We start from the raw sequence: 15,814 nt of genomic DNA, 5'->3' as shown, positions 1-15,814 counted from the left end.
TTGTCAGTGGCAAATACTGCTCGATTGGCAGTCCACTCTTTCAGTTTTATATTTTAGTTTTGTCTGCTAATACTGCATACAACTGTTCCATGGCTCTCTGGAGTGATATGAGAACATGACAACACAGCAAGGATGAGTTGAAGACATCTTGTCCAAGTAACTTAATCTTCCAGGAACCCCATCAAGAATCTTTATTGACCCCAGTGACTCTCTCTCCACAATGTGACATCACCACACAGTTTCTAGTTTCTCCAGACATCTATCTTGTCAAAGAGATAGAGGTCATGAGAGGTGAAAGCAGTGATCGCAAGTTCCAAAATGTGTGCTGTCACGTCGTCGTCTTCTAACACTGCTAGTTCAATCACTCGAGACCCTAACTAAGCATTTGCTTTTTCGATTATTAATGTTGTTTAAAAATGGATATAGAAGATGTGTTTTTCTTCATTAAACCAAAGATCTTCATCAGTTCAAATTCTCTCTCAGGAAGTGTTCGGGCCCAAATGATTCAAAATCAGCATCAAATATGGATCTATTGTAGCCACCCTGGAAGAAAAAGAAAGGCATTAATATGGATTCTGATTATATTTTGTATCGAGTAATTAACCAGATAAAAAAAAAATAATAAAAAAAAAATAATGACACAATTGTGATAATATGTTGATTCTGGAATTAAACTTTTAAAGTAATGCCAGATTATATATATATATATATATTTTTTTTTTTTAATTAAAGCAAATAACAGCAAGCACATGTTGTAAGGCATGTTAAAAAAATACACAGGATTGGATCATCTGTATCCAGATCGTGTGTTTCTTCATCTGTGACTCGGGTGGCAAATGTAAAGATTCTGACACATGCAGACGTCTGTTTTTCATCACCAGTAAAGTTATTCTGACTGTGGCTCCAGTGTCTTTTAATCTGAAGTCTGAAATGTGTTTGAGCTGATTCTAATTGTGGATTCGATCCTGAGCTAATCTGTGCTTTCTCTTGCGTGTATACTGAACAAAAATATAAACGTAACGTGAAGTGTTGGTCCCATGTTTCATGAGCTGAAATGAAAGATCCCAGAGATTTTCCATATGCACAAATAGCTGATTTCTCTCAAATTTTGTGCACAAATATATTTGCCACAGACGTCTCAAGTTTTGAGGGAGCGTGCGATTGGCATGCTGACTGCAGGAATGTCCACCAGAGCTGTTGCCAGAAAACTGAATGTCTATTTTTCTACCATAAGCCGCCTCCAACGTCATTTTAGAGAATTTGGCAGTACGTCCAACTGGCCTCACAACCGCAGACCACGTGTCACCACGCCAGCCCAGGACTCCACATCCGGCTTCTTCACCTGCGGGATCCAGCCACCCAGACAGCTGATGCAACTGTGGGTTAGCACAAACCGAATAATTTCTGCACTAACTGTCAGAAACCATCTCAGGGCAGCTCATCTGTGGCTCATCGTCCTCACCTGGGTCTTGACCCGACTGCAGTTCTGGTGGACACTCCTGCAGTCAGAAGGCCAACTGCACGCTCCATCAGAACTTGAGACTTGAGATCCATAGATTAAGCCTATTTTATTTAAATTGACTGATTTCCATATATGAACTGTAATGCAGTAAAATCTTTGAAATTGTTGCATGGTGCCTTTTTATTTCTGTATGTGCTGAATAACTTTTTTTTAAAGCTGTATAGTAAAACACTTACTTTACCTTTCTTTCCTCATGCTAACTATGCTTTTTTCATTTAGGAAAAAGTCTTCTCAGAAATTCTAGTTGTTTGCTGCATTACAAGGATAAACTCTAGACACCTGTCACATGGCTTTGCATAAGCTGAGTGGTTGCAGGTGTGACTAATTGTTATGGAGACCCCTGCTGGTCAGAACAACCTATATATACCTGTGTATGAAGACACTGTCATGTGGACAAATGGCATGATTCTGCTCCTGTGGGAAGACAAATAGCAAGAGGTATGTGAAACTGCACCCTAGACAGTGCCTTCATAACTGCAAAACAATTATATATGAGCCATATTTGTACTATTTTTAATGCAGGTTTGTTTTCAATTATCTGCTTTTTACCTTCTCAGATAAATATGTGAGTTACAGCAAGTATGTGGGCAAAGATTCCAGCACGTGTGAGTCTAAAAAAAAGCCTCCCAGTAGCATCCTCATTCCCTGTGGATTTATAAGTTGTGAGATATACTTGATATATCTTTTTTTGTTTCTAGTTAAAACTGAAGATGTATTTCAAAAGTGCTTCCTAAATTAAGCCATCAATTTGTGAAGGCACACTGACTTTATCTAGGCTCCCTGGGGGGTTCTCTTGGCAAAATCACATACTCACAATGCACTGGAAAATGCAAAGAGACATCTCCTAAAACCAGAAATTGTGAGCAGCAACATCCACAAGTGAATAGAAGCTCTTCAGACATATGCACATCCTGTCAATGTATCTCCCCTTCTGAAAATAAAAGCGAACACTTATGTCTGCATTTCTCATTTCTGCCTGTTTCGGAGGAGCTCGTGATATGTCCATGTTAAACTCAGATCTCATGCAGACTGGACCCATATGTGCTGATCACATGCTTAATTAACTATGAGCAGTAAGAAAGCTGAGTCTCAACCCAGAGCTCATTCATTCATTAAAATAATACCAGGTGAGTGAAATGGGATTATATTTGTATGACTTCATCATCACAGTGAGTAAAATGTGGCGGGACACATTTTGCATCCCCTGGAGGTGTGTTTGGTACCCCAGTCACATCCTGAATGTACCAATCTTATTTTGTAGAATACCCCCCCACCCCACACCACCAAAATACAAATCTTTACTGAACAAACCATGTAAGATCCTATGAGAAATGCACTACAATAAAGAGCCTGTAAAATAGAAGTATTAATCCTTGACCTATTTTCATGCAGGTGGGGAATCCTGTATTGTGTTTTTGCTTCACCATAGAAGCAATCATTAATTTGCTCTGTAATCACTCAATAGTATGGGATTATTGTGCCTTTGTGCAAGATTATTTTAAAAATCCTGTTTAAGTCTTTCATTTCATTTGAAAACAGCACGTTTTGGCTTTTTAGCATTTGTTCAAGTATCTAGAAGACATTTTTTAAATTTTGGAAAATGATTTGAGGTGTCTGCCATTCTCTTTTATGATGTGCTATCTAGTTGGGCTGATTTTTTTTAGTATTGAATTCCTAGATGTCTCCAATTATGTTGTGTATCAGCATCCATGTTGCATTGTGATGTGTGTGTGTGTCAATTCCATTGGTCTGGATTTATGGTATACATAAAATACAGAATGGCTTTACATTTTTAAAGGATAATGAGAATTGATACACATATGTTTTGCATGCAAAGAAGTAGCTTTGCATGAGCAGGATGATCTGCATATGCTGTCATTATGGCGATTTGATGCAGATGGGCGAGTAATTAAGATGTTAGGGGTTAGAAGCTTGGGTCAAATCTTTCCTCCAAATGAGACCAGAGTCCTCACATGACCTGGCCTGTATTAATACACTCAGCTGGTATTAGAAATCGCATTAAAGGTAGATAGATAACAAATGATGGTTCAAAAGTAGCTCTTTATCAGCACAACAACACTGAAACATCTGTGCGGTTTTCAGGACTGTCCATAAAATGTGCTAATAACAGAAAAGCAGGCCAATGTTGTGCTTAGATCTGCCTTCTGTAGTGTTACACACTAGGGAGAGCATTGGCAAAGAAAGGGAAAAAGCCACTAATCTATTGAGTATAAACATCAGAGGACGTTCTGCAGCTCACAGAGTCCCTGTAAACATCTCCCGTCCTACAGGGTGTTCAGCATGAACTAACAATTAGTTTATTCTGTTTTGGTACAAGTCTACTCAACCTTGACCATCGAGTTCAGTTAATTGTTTTGTTAATTTCACAGAAAACTGACAATCTGGGAGCTCTCTTACATGTGACATTCTGGTATTTTCTTTTTAATGTGATTCTTTTCCTTTTTTTGTGTGAAAAGTCCTAAGCATTCCTAGTTCCACAGCTATTACAAGGTGGCCATATATATAATTATTTTCTTTTAAAAGTGCAGTACATTTAGGAGATAGTCTTCAGAGAAAAACAGACAAAACTGTTATGTACATTTATAAAGTGTCTGAATATATGTATGTATTTATTTTACATGAAATTTAGGATCACTTTTAGAATAGTCTGACAAACGTGATACATAAAATACAGTGGAAGACAGGAACAACTTATCACATTTCAGGGAAAATAAATTCAAAATGAACCAGAAATACAATACTTATGATTAAAAAAATCAAAGACACTGCACACATGATTTCAAATTAGTTGTATTTCAACATCTTAAAGAACACAATGGACATAATGAAGAGTAATATAAAATAAAATGATTATTTACACTATTATTAAAAACATTAAACATTAAAACATGAAAACATAGATTAACTTAAATGTGTACATATAATCTATTCATTCTAAACTGTATGCTGATGCTAGGGAGGTAGAAGTTTGGTTGATCCTCAGTGTTACATGATAATATATAATGTTGCTTTATGCCAAATTGTTTTCCAGTAAGTGAATTAAAATCTTTTAATGGGCTCAGTCTCAATACCAAAGCGCAACACTATTCTGCAGTATTCTGGACGAATTTTGTTTGTGAAGAAACGTAAAATGTTTCAACAGTACTGTTTAGTGTATTACTATTTTTCTTTCTTTCTTTTTCTGTTTTCCTTTTCTTGTTAATTCTGAATTATTCAGGAGCCACTTAAGCCTAATGACATTTTTTTTTCTCATTTGCTTTCTTTCACATATTTTTCCACAGGACCACAAACAAGGCATCCATTGTCTTTATAGCCCCTTGCAGCGGAGAGTTAAGCATATGTGTTGCCCGGTATTCTGGTGTGCGCAACATCAACTTTTGTTACAATCAAATGGTTTATTTTGGTAGAAGTTAATTTTATTTGTAACCTCTGTAATAATATTGGCCTTTTATTGTATCAATGTCATGTTCACAGCCAGTGCTGGTTTAAGGAAGCTGTCTCCTCTGTTGACCTGATCCAAGGGTTTAGTGCTGCCACATAAGCCTGTTATAATGTTACTCAGTGAATGGTGCATGTTGTACTGAAAAACAGTGGCAGCTAAAGCATATTGGTTTGGCACAAATGGCAACAAGAGCACAAGTTTATTAAAAGTACTGCTACACAAAATTACATATACTAAAATACAAACTAAACCTTTAAATGAAAAAGACAAATATTTTCATTTCATTAACACATTTGTCAGCCCTCTTTTCAGCTGCCTGTATTAGCATCTTCACAAAAGAGAAACAGATTTTAAGAATTTCTCCACAAACTAATTTATAAATCTACATTATTGTCCACAATTATTTTGTTGTCAGTTCTTTTCTAAGTCGATTAAAAAGTTTAAAAGTGTAATTAAATGAACATTTTACCATTACTGGACTTGAAGCCCACTTTACAAAACTGACAATGACAAATCCAACTTGAAACAACCTGCAAAATGCAATCATAATCATCATAATCATAATCCCTAATAATACATTCCCTACCTTTAAATACACAGATGCACAGTAAGAGAGGGAAAGATCTGGCATATGACCTGTATCACTCATTAGTCGCTATTAAGACGACTCCTAATAAAACCATGAGATAATCACTAAGCACCAATACCATATATGAGTCTTATGATTTATCAGATTAACTCCACATTAATCCAGCAATGCAGTTCAAGTTGCTCGGGTCCTTAATGTTTGCTCTCTGGTCCCGTGGACTTATTATTATGATTTTTTTCTCTCTCTCTCTCTCTGTGCGTTGTTTTTTAAATAATGATGACGAACGGTTAAACTGTTTCCATATGAGAGCTGGAGATGTAGCCTTTGGCAAACTCTGAAGAGTCCAGCTGCAGCAGCTACCTGTGTGTTCCTCTCCGTGTGTATACTCAGTGACATCTGAACCATGCCCGATTGTGCCGATGAAACTCTTATGTCTTTGTTTGGGGATATTAATTCCTGACTATTTGGGCCTCCCCTCATCTACACGGAGTTGGGGGGGGGGAGAGGGGAAAGGGGGGTGGGGGGTGGCTGGGGGGGGCGACCACGGATCGAGTTGAACAATATACAACAGACAAGAATGCAAATAAACTTTAGCCAGCATTGCCTCACAAAGCAGCCAGCCGCCCACTTGCTGGACGCGTAGACTCTTGAGCACACAAAAGAACGATGTTGCCATTTTCAACTGTTCCTTAAAAATAAAGCGGACGAAGGGGGGAAAAAAAAAGAAGCTGATCCTTGTCATTACAGCAGTGAGGTTGGAGTCATTGGTAGTACGAGAGCTTTTCCCATGATGCAGTCTGATAAGGATTGGCCTACATGTAGCACAGCATGCCACGGCTGATGTTTCCTTGATTAGGTGTCTTATCTTCCATTGAGCTGCATCTGATGAAGGCTGCTGACAGAGTAATGGCTGGGAAAGCGGCGGACGGCTCCATAAAATGGCAGCTATGTTATGACATGTCAGCCAGAACCTGGTGGATGGTAAGTTGGCGTGTTAAGTTTTTTTTCCTTTTTTCTTTTTTTTTTTTGGGGGGATTTAAAGTAACTCCTCCTTCGTTGCCGCTTATGCACGTGTTATAAAGTTCAAGGGCAATCACTTTGGAGTTTCTGTGAAACATCTCTGTAGCTGTACTCCGCTTTAAATTAAAGAAAAGGCAAAAAATAATTGTAAAGAAGAAGGGAAAAGAAACAAAGCTTTCCCCATCTCTCTGTTAGAATGGGCTTTTGTTTTATGTGCTATGGGACGCAGACCCTTCGTATTGCGAGCCGGCATGTTTGGTGTCACTTCATTTAGAACAACAAAATGCAAATTGTACAGTGTGACCCCCCCCCCATCTTTCTCACCCTCTCCCTCCCTCAAACTTGGCATGGGTGAGATTATTCAGAGGCAAGCGGTTGCTAAAGAGAATAGGGGGAGGGGGTGGGGGGGTGCTAGTGTGTCACTGTGCTTTTGGCTAATTGTCACCGAGTTTGTCTAAATAGTTTGCCCAAGCGATGCACTTCTGTACTTGGTTTTAGCAGTGAGTAATGATTCCGCCAGTGTATTGTGACAGTTGGTTGCTACTTCTTAATCAGTATGCGCTGGTCCACCACCCTGCCATTAATTTCATGTTGTCCTGCGATAATGAATACAGTAAGTCAAGCAATCACTGATGAGAATGCTGCTTGACGTGCTTAAATATAGTTAATGAGGCCATGCATATTCAGACTGCCTTGCTTTGTTTTAACAACCTGGGCTTTTCTTCCCCCACTCATTGCAACAGTTGCGTTTCTAAAAAGAAGAGTTCACCCTCAAGACTGCTCTGTGCCAGGCTGCCACTGCGCAGCCTTGAAACTCACAGGCAGCAAGTGCACGGGGGGAATTATGAATATGTCAGCTCTCGCAACTGATAGCTGCACATTTCTGAGTGTACGGTGATTTTTGTTGTGCAGACAATAGCCTCTTGTTACGCTTTGCCTTGTCATGAATGAAGAACTTCTGCTGGCTGACATTCCATTATGAATATTAATTTCCATCTTGGGTATTTCAGACTGGCAGTAGGGGCTCTCTTTTTTCTCATCTCTTGCTCGCTGTCTTTCCTTGTTTGTCTGGATAATTATTATGCTTACTGCTTGGACTGTTTTTTTCACAATTAGTACAGTGTTTAAACAATAGGCACTTTATTCCTAGACCAGGAATCCTGAGAGGGACCAGCAGACTCTGTGTCCTTGTGCTAGGACTCTGGGCAGCCCTGTGCTGACTGCCTGCGTTGCTCACAGTGGATTTTTTTACTTTGTTTCTGTTCCGCACTGGAGTGTACCATGCTGCTTTTTAAGGACTTTGCTACAGAACTGGAGTGCATTCAGAATTCATTAGCTCTACTTGTCTTTGACAGCTTCTGGCTCTTCATGTCAATCATGTAGTGAGGCTGTAGGGTTTTTGTTTAGTTTTTTGTTTAATTAAATTAATGTGCTGTGTGCAACAGGCTAATATGATGGGTATCGATATATATATATATATATATATATATATATATATATAAATTGTATTTTAGGTATACATATTTCACTGCTTAATTGTCACTATATCTCAGCACTGGGAACAAAATGCATTTTCTGCTTGAAATGATTCTCAATTTTTTTAAGGAGGCTAAAGGACTGTGATACCAAGGGCATGATGTCCTTTTTGTGTCTTATGGTGTGAAAGATGCTTCTACAGTTGGTTTACTGAGTTCTTGTGTAACTTAGTAATAAATACAATTAATTGGCCAGTGTCACAGGTAAGCACAACTTGCACAATTCAATATATAATTTCCACTGCAGTCAAGGTGAGGTCATGTTAGAAGACTTCCTAATAGTGTTTATGTAACTCTACTGTTAGAAAATGAATGGAGATTACAAATACAATGAATTGAAAAAAATGTAATGATTAAATGTAATGTTTGATGCATTTTGTAGACTGACAATTACAGAGATATCAATGTATTAAAATCTCTCTAGTCTCAGTAACTTTTAAAAGATCAGTCCAATTTCTAAATGTATATCACACAAAATGTTAATCTATAGATAGAAATATAAAATTAATTGGATCTTTAAAGCCAGTGATGGATTATTGAACTTACCTTGTTTGCAAAGAAAAACATTTACTATTATTATTATTATTATTATTATTATTATTATTATTATAGTTTGGAATATATTTAAAAAATGCATTTAAACCTTATTAAATTATGTACTTTTAAAAAAGACAAATTTTACAGAAAATGTGAATTCATTTTATTCTGTTCACTAGTATCAAATTAATATGCATTTAATCAAAATTGAGTTTTAAAAAGTAAAGACAGATTATATATTTTCATATGTTCATTTAGTTTTCTTCAGTTTAATTTGATAAAAATCCCTCACTTCTGTTTAAAGGCAATAAAGACTACTCCGAAATAAACAAGTCATTAGGCTTGACACAATTAAAGTTATTTTCTAAACAGTATATTAGTTTAATCTTTGACAAGTAAAAGTCCTGTGTGGTCCACACATGTCTTAATCTGTTAACTGAAAGTTAAATGCAAGATGTTGAAGTGTATAAACTCTAAAGTATTGATCCACTGTAGCGGGCTGTAATCTGTTATCTTTGCATTTAGGCTTGAACCTTCTGCTGTTGGTTGGCCTTCATAAACTGCAAAAACTGACTAATAGGTTTTACTTTTTAGTCACAACCCAAGAAAATATATTAATTTAGAGACCTTATTTACCATTTAATAGTACTTCAAGGAAAAAATTACCACCAATTATCTAAGTGATGGCAAACAGAGTTTAAATATAATAAATAATCAGACCGTTGAACAATACTAACAGCTAAACAAATCTTCTTAGGCCCTTCTTTTGTTATATTACAAAAATAGTGGAAATTAAATAATGGAAAACTTAATTGATCAAGTAATAGATTATATGCAAAATGTTTGTTACAGAATGAGAGTGATGTGTTTTTTGGTTTTGGTGTACAATTCTGGTTATAATGAATATCTTGGTACAGGTTGCAGACCTTGTCAGCTCTCTGCATTCTATTATGAAACATCTTTCAAATGTGGGATGAAATGTGAGAAAAGAAGAACAATGCAGGAAAATATCCATCACTCCAGTACTGCTTAAATTTAGTCATCCTCCATTCAACTTCCATTTGTTTAGATTTTACTTCTTTTTTTTTAATGTAAGTAATTAACCTTTTTAATTTCACCAATAAATTATACAGTGTCCTGTAAATAGACAAACACATTTCCAAACCTGATTTTCTTTATATGTTGTACTGCTATCAATGAACTTTTCCAAAGTACAGGTTTACGTATTGCATTTTTACTGTATCACAAAGGCTCAAGGACGTCATAATCAAATATCCTGTGTTTCATTTTACAATATTATTTTTGGAATCCACTTATTTTTTACGCCTATCACATTTAACACTATTTCATAACTTTGTTGTTTTCCAAAACCAAGTAGCAGCTCTAAGGACAATTTTTGAAATCCATTGTAACAAAAGTTTGAAGAATATTTTCACATCACTAACACAAGTGTAATGTTTCTTTGTATATTTGTTAATTTGCATATGAACAATACATTTATTTTTACAACAGTGCTGTATATATATTTTTTTCTTTACTGTTACATTGTTCAAAGTAAAAAAAAAATCCTACCCAGAAAACAACAAGTTACAGAAGTAGATAGATTTGAAGGTCCTATAGGAAACATGGATACCAATTAGGAGTCTTTTGACACTGTAATGAATTAGAGGAATATTATTGATTTGTATGTTGTAGGTGAATGACTTTGAGTATCTCATGCTACGAATTCCAGTCCAATGTATCATGCTGTAAACTCCTCTCTCTATGAATCTGCATGTATCTAATTTGATTTGGAGGTCAGTACTCATTAAATGTGCATGGTGTGAAACAGAGTTGTAGTGTGAGGGGTGGGGGGACAGTCTGTGGCCGTGTTTATGCCATCCAGTCACATAACTATAATGACATTCTCTCTCAAAGGTACTGTAAGTGATTTCATAGCTGTTGGAAACCCCAAACAAGCTCAATATGGGCATTCAGCTGACAACTTTACTGGACCCGTGTATTTCCAACTTTTCTGTGACTTGCCAAACCTTAACACCACCTGATTCACCAGACCATGTGCAACGGAGAGCTCTGCAAATTGATTTATAATAAGCTCATTACTTTGACCCATCCAGTGTGGCTGATTTGACAAACATATCAGTGCTTTTGTTCTTGTTTTATACTTGCCCTACATTTCTTACACAGCAGATTAGTTCATGCAAGACTGGGTAAAACTGTACAGAATGAAACCAAATCATCCAAGCAGAAAAGTGACAACGAGGTCCAATTGTAAATAGTCTGCTTACACAAGAAATGTGGGAAACTTTGGGGACTTTAGTCCTGTACTTTTAATTATTTTCCAGCCACAGTATAACTCTTTAAAATGATCACAGGACTAAATGACAATTACAGATCCCTGCATGTCTTCTTTTTTAAGGCACCAACCATAAATATGAATTAATTATTTGATACATAAATACACACATACATTCATCATACATATAATTAAAATAATTTGAATAAGTATATTTGTCTTAGTCTGTTTACCTGTAGCATCTATTTTTTTTTTTTTTTACACAATGCATTCTGAACAGTAGGTATTTAATCTATATGTTAGTTGATGGAAATAATATTTGTTTTATTATGTGAAAAACATTATTATTGTTATTAGTAGTTTAAAGTCACAGTGTATATATATTTATACAGATTTAAATACTTTAATTGAGGTGAAAAGTATTTCAATAGTATTTATTAAATATATTTATATTTATCAGTACTCTAAAATGGGCCCCAAGTTATTTTTGTTAGCATAATAGTTTGTATAAAATTGCTAATGTTTAATGAAATTTAATTACGTTTAGAACTCTGATTATAGAGAAAAAAGCATAAAACAAGTAATTTTTGTTAAAATTTGTGTGTGTGTTAGTAATAAGAGATTCAGTCTCAGACGATACATTTGTAGGTCTTGTTGAGAGAACGACTTGTCTTGAACTTCCCCCCTTCAATTTGCATGAAGGGGTTAATGAAATTGGGGCTCTGAAGTGATGAGTACTTTGAAAAGGAACAAATTAAATTACTTGAAACATTAGACTCCTGCCCAAGCACCCAGCCTTCCTCAGTGTATTAAGAGGATTCATGAAAAATGAAACCCACTCAACAGATGCTACACTGCCTGGTCAGGGAGAGGAAACCATAATTTGTCTATAATCCCTACTGCAAACAGTTGTTCATTAAGATACAAAACTAATGCAACCTTGATTGTTTGTCAGGATTTTTCTTCTGTCTCAATTGTTTAAGTACAGCTGGGAAGCTAATGTCAGTTTATGTACAAACCCCAAGCAATCTGGTACTCAGACAACGTCACACAGATTTAAATAAATTTGAGTCTTAGATTAGCATAATACTAACTAATCATGAATAACATTAGCATTAAGTAAGGCAGTAATTCAGGGATTAATGGTTTAAATTTTAAGAAATTAAGGTCAGGCTGTGTTTATGATATGCTTGAATGAAGAAGTTGTAGAACCGCAGAATGAGTGCTTTTCGGATGTTTGGACGTTGCTGACAACCCCCTTCAAGTGTAACGAGCTCCCAATTCATAGTAGGAGGACAGGAGAGGGCATGCGATCATTAACTACTAAAACAAAATCAATATATTTTTATTCCCTGAACCATGATAAAGTACTGTCTGGAGTTGTTTTTTCTCAATTTGTCACAATTAATGCTTGATTAATAATCCATTTGATTATCATACAATTGTTATCCGTGTTAGCTGCATTTATTATGTACTTCAATACCTTGAATTTATTTTATTGATTTTTAATTAAAACAGCCACTGTGTGTCTGAAGGGTTTGCATGAGATGAGATTTCTGAGATTATAATTCTGTATATGTAGGTATACAGAAGGATGTCTTACCAGCACATTCAATGAAATACAACAGGGAACAAAGTTTAGTGACAGGCTGACACTTTTAAGAACTTAATTTGTCCGTAGTTCAATTTGTCCTTGATCTTAATCACTGACTTTTGTTTTGTTCCTCCTGACTACGTTATAATAGCTGTCCTTCTTAATGTATGTCAACAACATTGCCCATGGCCTCCAACTAATACTAAATTACTCTTCTCAATTACAATGTAAATTATTCTGCCTGTCGAACAAGCAAACAGATAAAGAACATTGTCTGATCCTTATCAAAGGTAAAACTCCACTGTTCAATGCTCAATGATTGTGCAGTACAAATACAATTAATCACACTACAAAACCAGCATGGAACAAAACTGAATTTCATTACCAAAAAAAAAAAAAAAAAACTCAAACAAAAACATGCTTGCACATTTACACACATACAACCCTGCTGTTTTTTTACTGTGATGCAGCTTTAATATAAACCACAGAATATTATCCTTTATTTATTTCTTTGTTTGGTATACTTTACATGGTGTCTAGGAAGAGTATTTTTATACCGTATACCACAAAGCAACATGTGAGCCAACTTTCTGTGAATGGAAAACATGTTGAAGAATTATGAGGGAGTCTGAATGATTAGCATAATGACTAAAGTAGCAGTTGATTCGTGTGTAAAGAGATTCCTCAAACACTGCCGTATTAATCTGAACCTTACACAGTATAAATGTCCTCTATACCCTGTTACAAAATCAACGGGGTAAAAACGTTTCAATGCTTAAAGAAAACAAATACTTAGTACTGCCTCTTAGACAAAATGTTTTTCATGTCAATGTTTTAATGAAGTTCAGATTTTTCCATTTGGAAGCACTGACTTGGGAGCAGAGATGCACTGATGCCATGATGCTTTCTGCTTCTTGCAGTGGGGCATAAAAAATATCTGCACTTGGTAATTGCTGCACAAAGGCTTTCATTGTCTTCAGGGGTCACAACAATCCTGAGAGAACAGACTGGTGGAAGGGTGAGGGGAAGAATGTCCACATTGATTTCATGCGTACATTCTTGACAGAATAAGGTACATTGAAAGAACGAGGCATAACGGCAGTTGCTCTATAATAGACCTGACGTCTGTTGGAGCTTGACGTCGTCTGAGCTTCAATGTTTAGTTTAGTAAAGGAACGGAAAAATGGACACATCACACCTGCAAAATGAACTTGTTTAGTGAGACTATCCAGAGATGTTTGCTGTTTTGAAAAACCTATTCAACATGAATAATGTTTCCTTTAATTTAAAAATGTATATATTTTTTAAAATGTGTTTATTTATTTTAGTTTATTATTTATTTTTTGTGTGTATATGTTGGTAAAGCTGCAAATCATATCAAAGACCTGCTCTGTGTGGCTTACAAAAAGTGGCTCAAACTTGGTAGATGCAAGGACAAAACTTTGCATATCTTTGGGAATCAAAATATATAATTTCTTTCACAATCAGTCTCTATTTATGGGGAACTAAATAGTTATGCAGTATAGATATTTGCATATAGTGTAGTTCTCAGGAATAAAGAAACTTTGGGAAAAACACAACCACTATTTTGCAGAAGTCACTTAAAATATTAGCCTATATCTATTTTATACTGAGGACAAAAAGGCAACTTAAATTAATACACTTTTGCACTGTGTATTTCTCATTTACTGCTCTTTTATTTACATTTGTATTGTATTATTATTATTTTAATGGTAAGCTAAACTATATCAAAATGAAGGGAAGAGCAACTTATTATAAGACAAGCTGAATGTACATTGTTTCCTTGTATTATTTTTGAAATGCTTGGTGAGGTCTGTTGAACAGCTTCTGCTTCCAAATTCAGGGACGCAAAAGAGGTAGTGCTAACAAAAGGTATATTGACTAAGAAAGTTGGGGCACATGACTTGGGGTCAGGTATCCAAATTTTTCAGTGGCTTTAGCAGGCAGCGAACACTGATTTTTATCAGGCATTTTCTGTTTAGTCCAAATCCTTTGTATCAGCGTGCTTCACAGGATGTAATTATCTCATCATTCACTGATTACACAAGAGAGAAAGTGCTGAGCGCTTAGTTTTTTTGTGTTAGTGTGTTTTATTTTATTTTTTGCAAGTTTTTGTCTGTTGTAGATACTTCCAGAAGACGTGCAAAAACAGTACTGAGTGTGATTGGATTTATTAACTTACCTCTATTAATAAATCAATTTGCAGGTGAGTCATCAAATTGAAAGTGCCCATTAAAACAGTTAAAGAATATAGAAAAGCTTAGCCATTGTGTAACATTTTAAAGGATGTGAGGCGTATCTGTAATACAGTGTCAATCAAATTAAATAGTGCAGTCCTCTCCCACTGTCAAGGAAAATAATGAACTAAATTCTGACTTCATGGGCAGTTCTCATCAACATGGAAATTGGTCACCATGAGATGGAGCCCAGCAACCATGAGCCATGTGCCCCATAAAGGCATTGAGTTCTTGTAGAGTCTACCCTCTGGACTTGAGCCAGTGTTGTAATGGATCTAGGGGTTTTCAACATACAGGCAACACAAGTTTGCAGAATCCCAGCCACAGGTCCTAGGTTTCAGGTGGGTTGAAAGTCTGGGAAACACTGGGAAGTCAATATCTTCCCCAGTATTTGGCAAAGCTCAAGGTCTCAAGACCATAGAACTTTTCTGGCCAATTCAACCTTGAGATTTGACAAATACTGGGGAAGATATTGACTTCCTAGTGTATTAATAAATAGCTGGTGTGGACTAAAGATGCATACATGTCACCTCTTTATATGATAGAAGAAGCAATAGCCTATGCATAACACATGGAGGTAAATTCAGTACTGTTTATCTGCCATCAATGTAAATGTCTCTGAGCCCACATCTTGGAGACAATAAAGAGTTCCACATACAAGTGTAATGCTTCCTTGGTGAGGGAAAATGGTCTACATTGCATGGACAGCCCCACATTCTTAATATCTCTGCTGGCAGACAATCAGTTATTTTAAAATTCAATTTTACAGTTGCCAGTGGTAAAATGGAAATAGTACAGAAGTGGACCTAGGAAACTTGCAGATGTGAAATCTACAATTGTAAAATGCAATGAAGTAATAAAGTAAGCAATTACCGAATATTTAAACTATGACTTAAGTCTTTGAAACCTTTGGCACATTATTTAAGTCCCACTACTGGCCCAAATCTGTTTTTGTGGTGCATAGGAAACAATTTTATACTACTAATGCTACATATAATGA

General features: G+C 35.9%; 1 protein-coding gene across 7 annotated transcripts in view; it reads left to right on the top strand.

Annotated features, from left to right (window-relative positions):
- The first annotated feature begins 6,238 nt into the window (after positions 1-6,238).
- The window catches only part of LOC136766653 (nuclear factor 1 B-type), a 135,980-nt gene continuing 126,404 nt past the window's right edge, over positions 6,239-15,814 (top strand). For 2 of the 7 annotated variants that reach the window (XM_066720327.1, XM_066720314.1), the window contains exon 1: positions 6,443-6,555. In XM_066720327.1, the coding sequence (XP_066576424.1) occupies positions 6,460-6,555 (96 nt within the window). In that variant the 5' untranslated portion in view covers positions 6,443-6,459. Of the gene's footprint in view, positions 6,556-15,814 lie in introns of all 7 variants that reach the window. The other 5 variants (XM_066720317.1, XM_066720315.1, XM_066720318.1 and 2 more) reach the window with 5 other exon arrangements.

This window comes from Amia ocellicauda, chromosome 13 (assembly GCF_036373705.1).
Source record: "Amia ocellicauda isolate fAmiCal2 chromosome 13, fAmiCal2.hap1, whole genome shotgun sequence".
In the NCBI taxonomy this organism is placed as follows: Eukaryota; Metazoa; Chordata; class Actinopteri; order Amiiformes; family Amiidae; genus Amia; species Amia ocellicauda.
The sequence above is the reverse complement of the archived record's forward strand: the minus strand, read 5'-3'. Positions and strand labels throughout refer to the sequence as shown.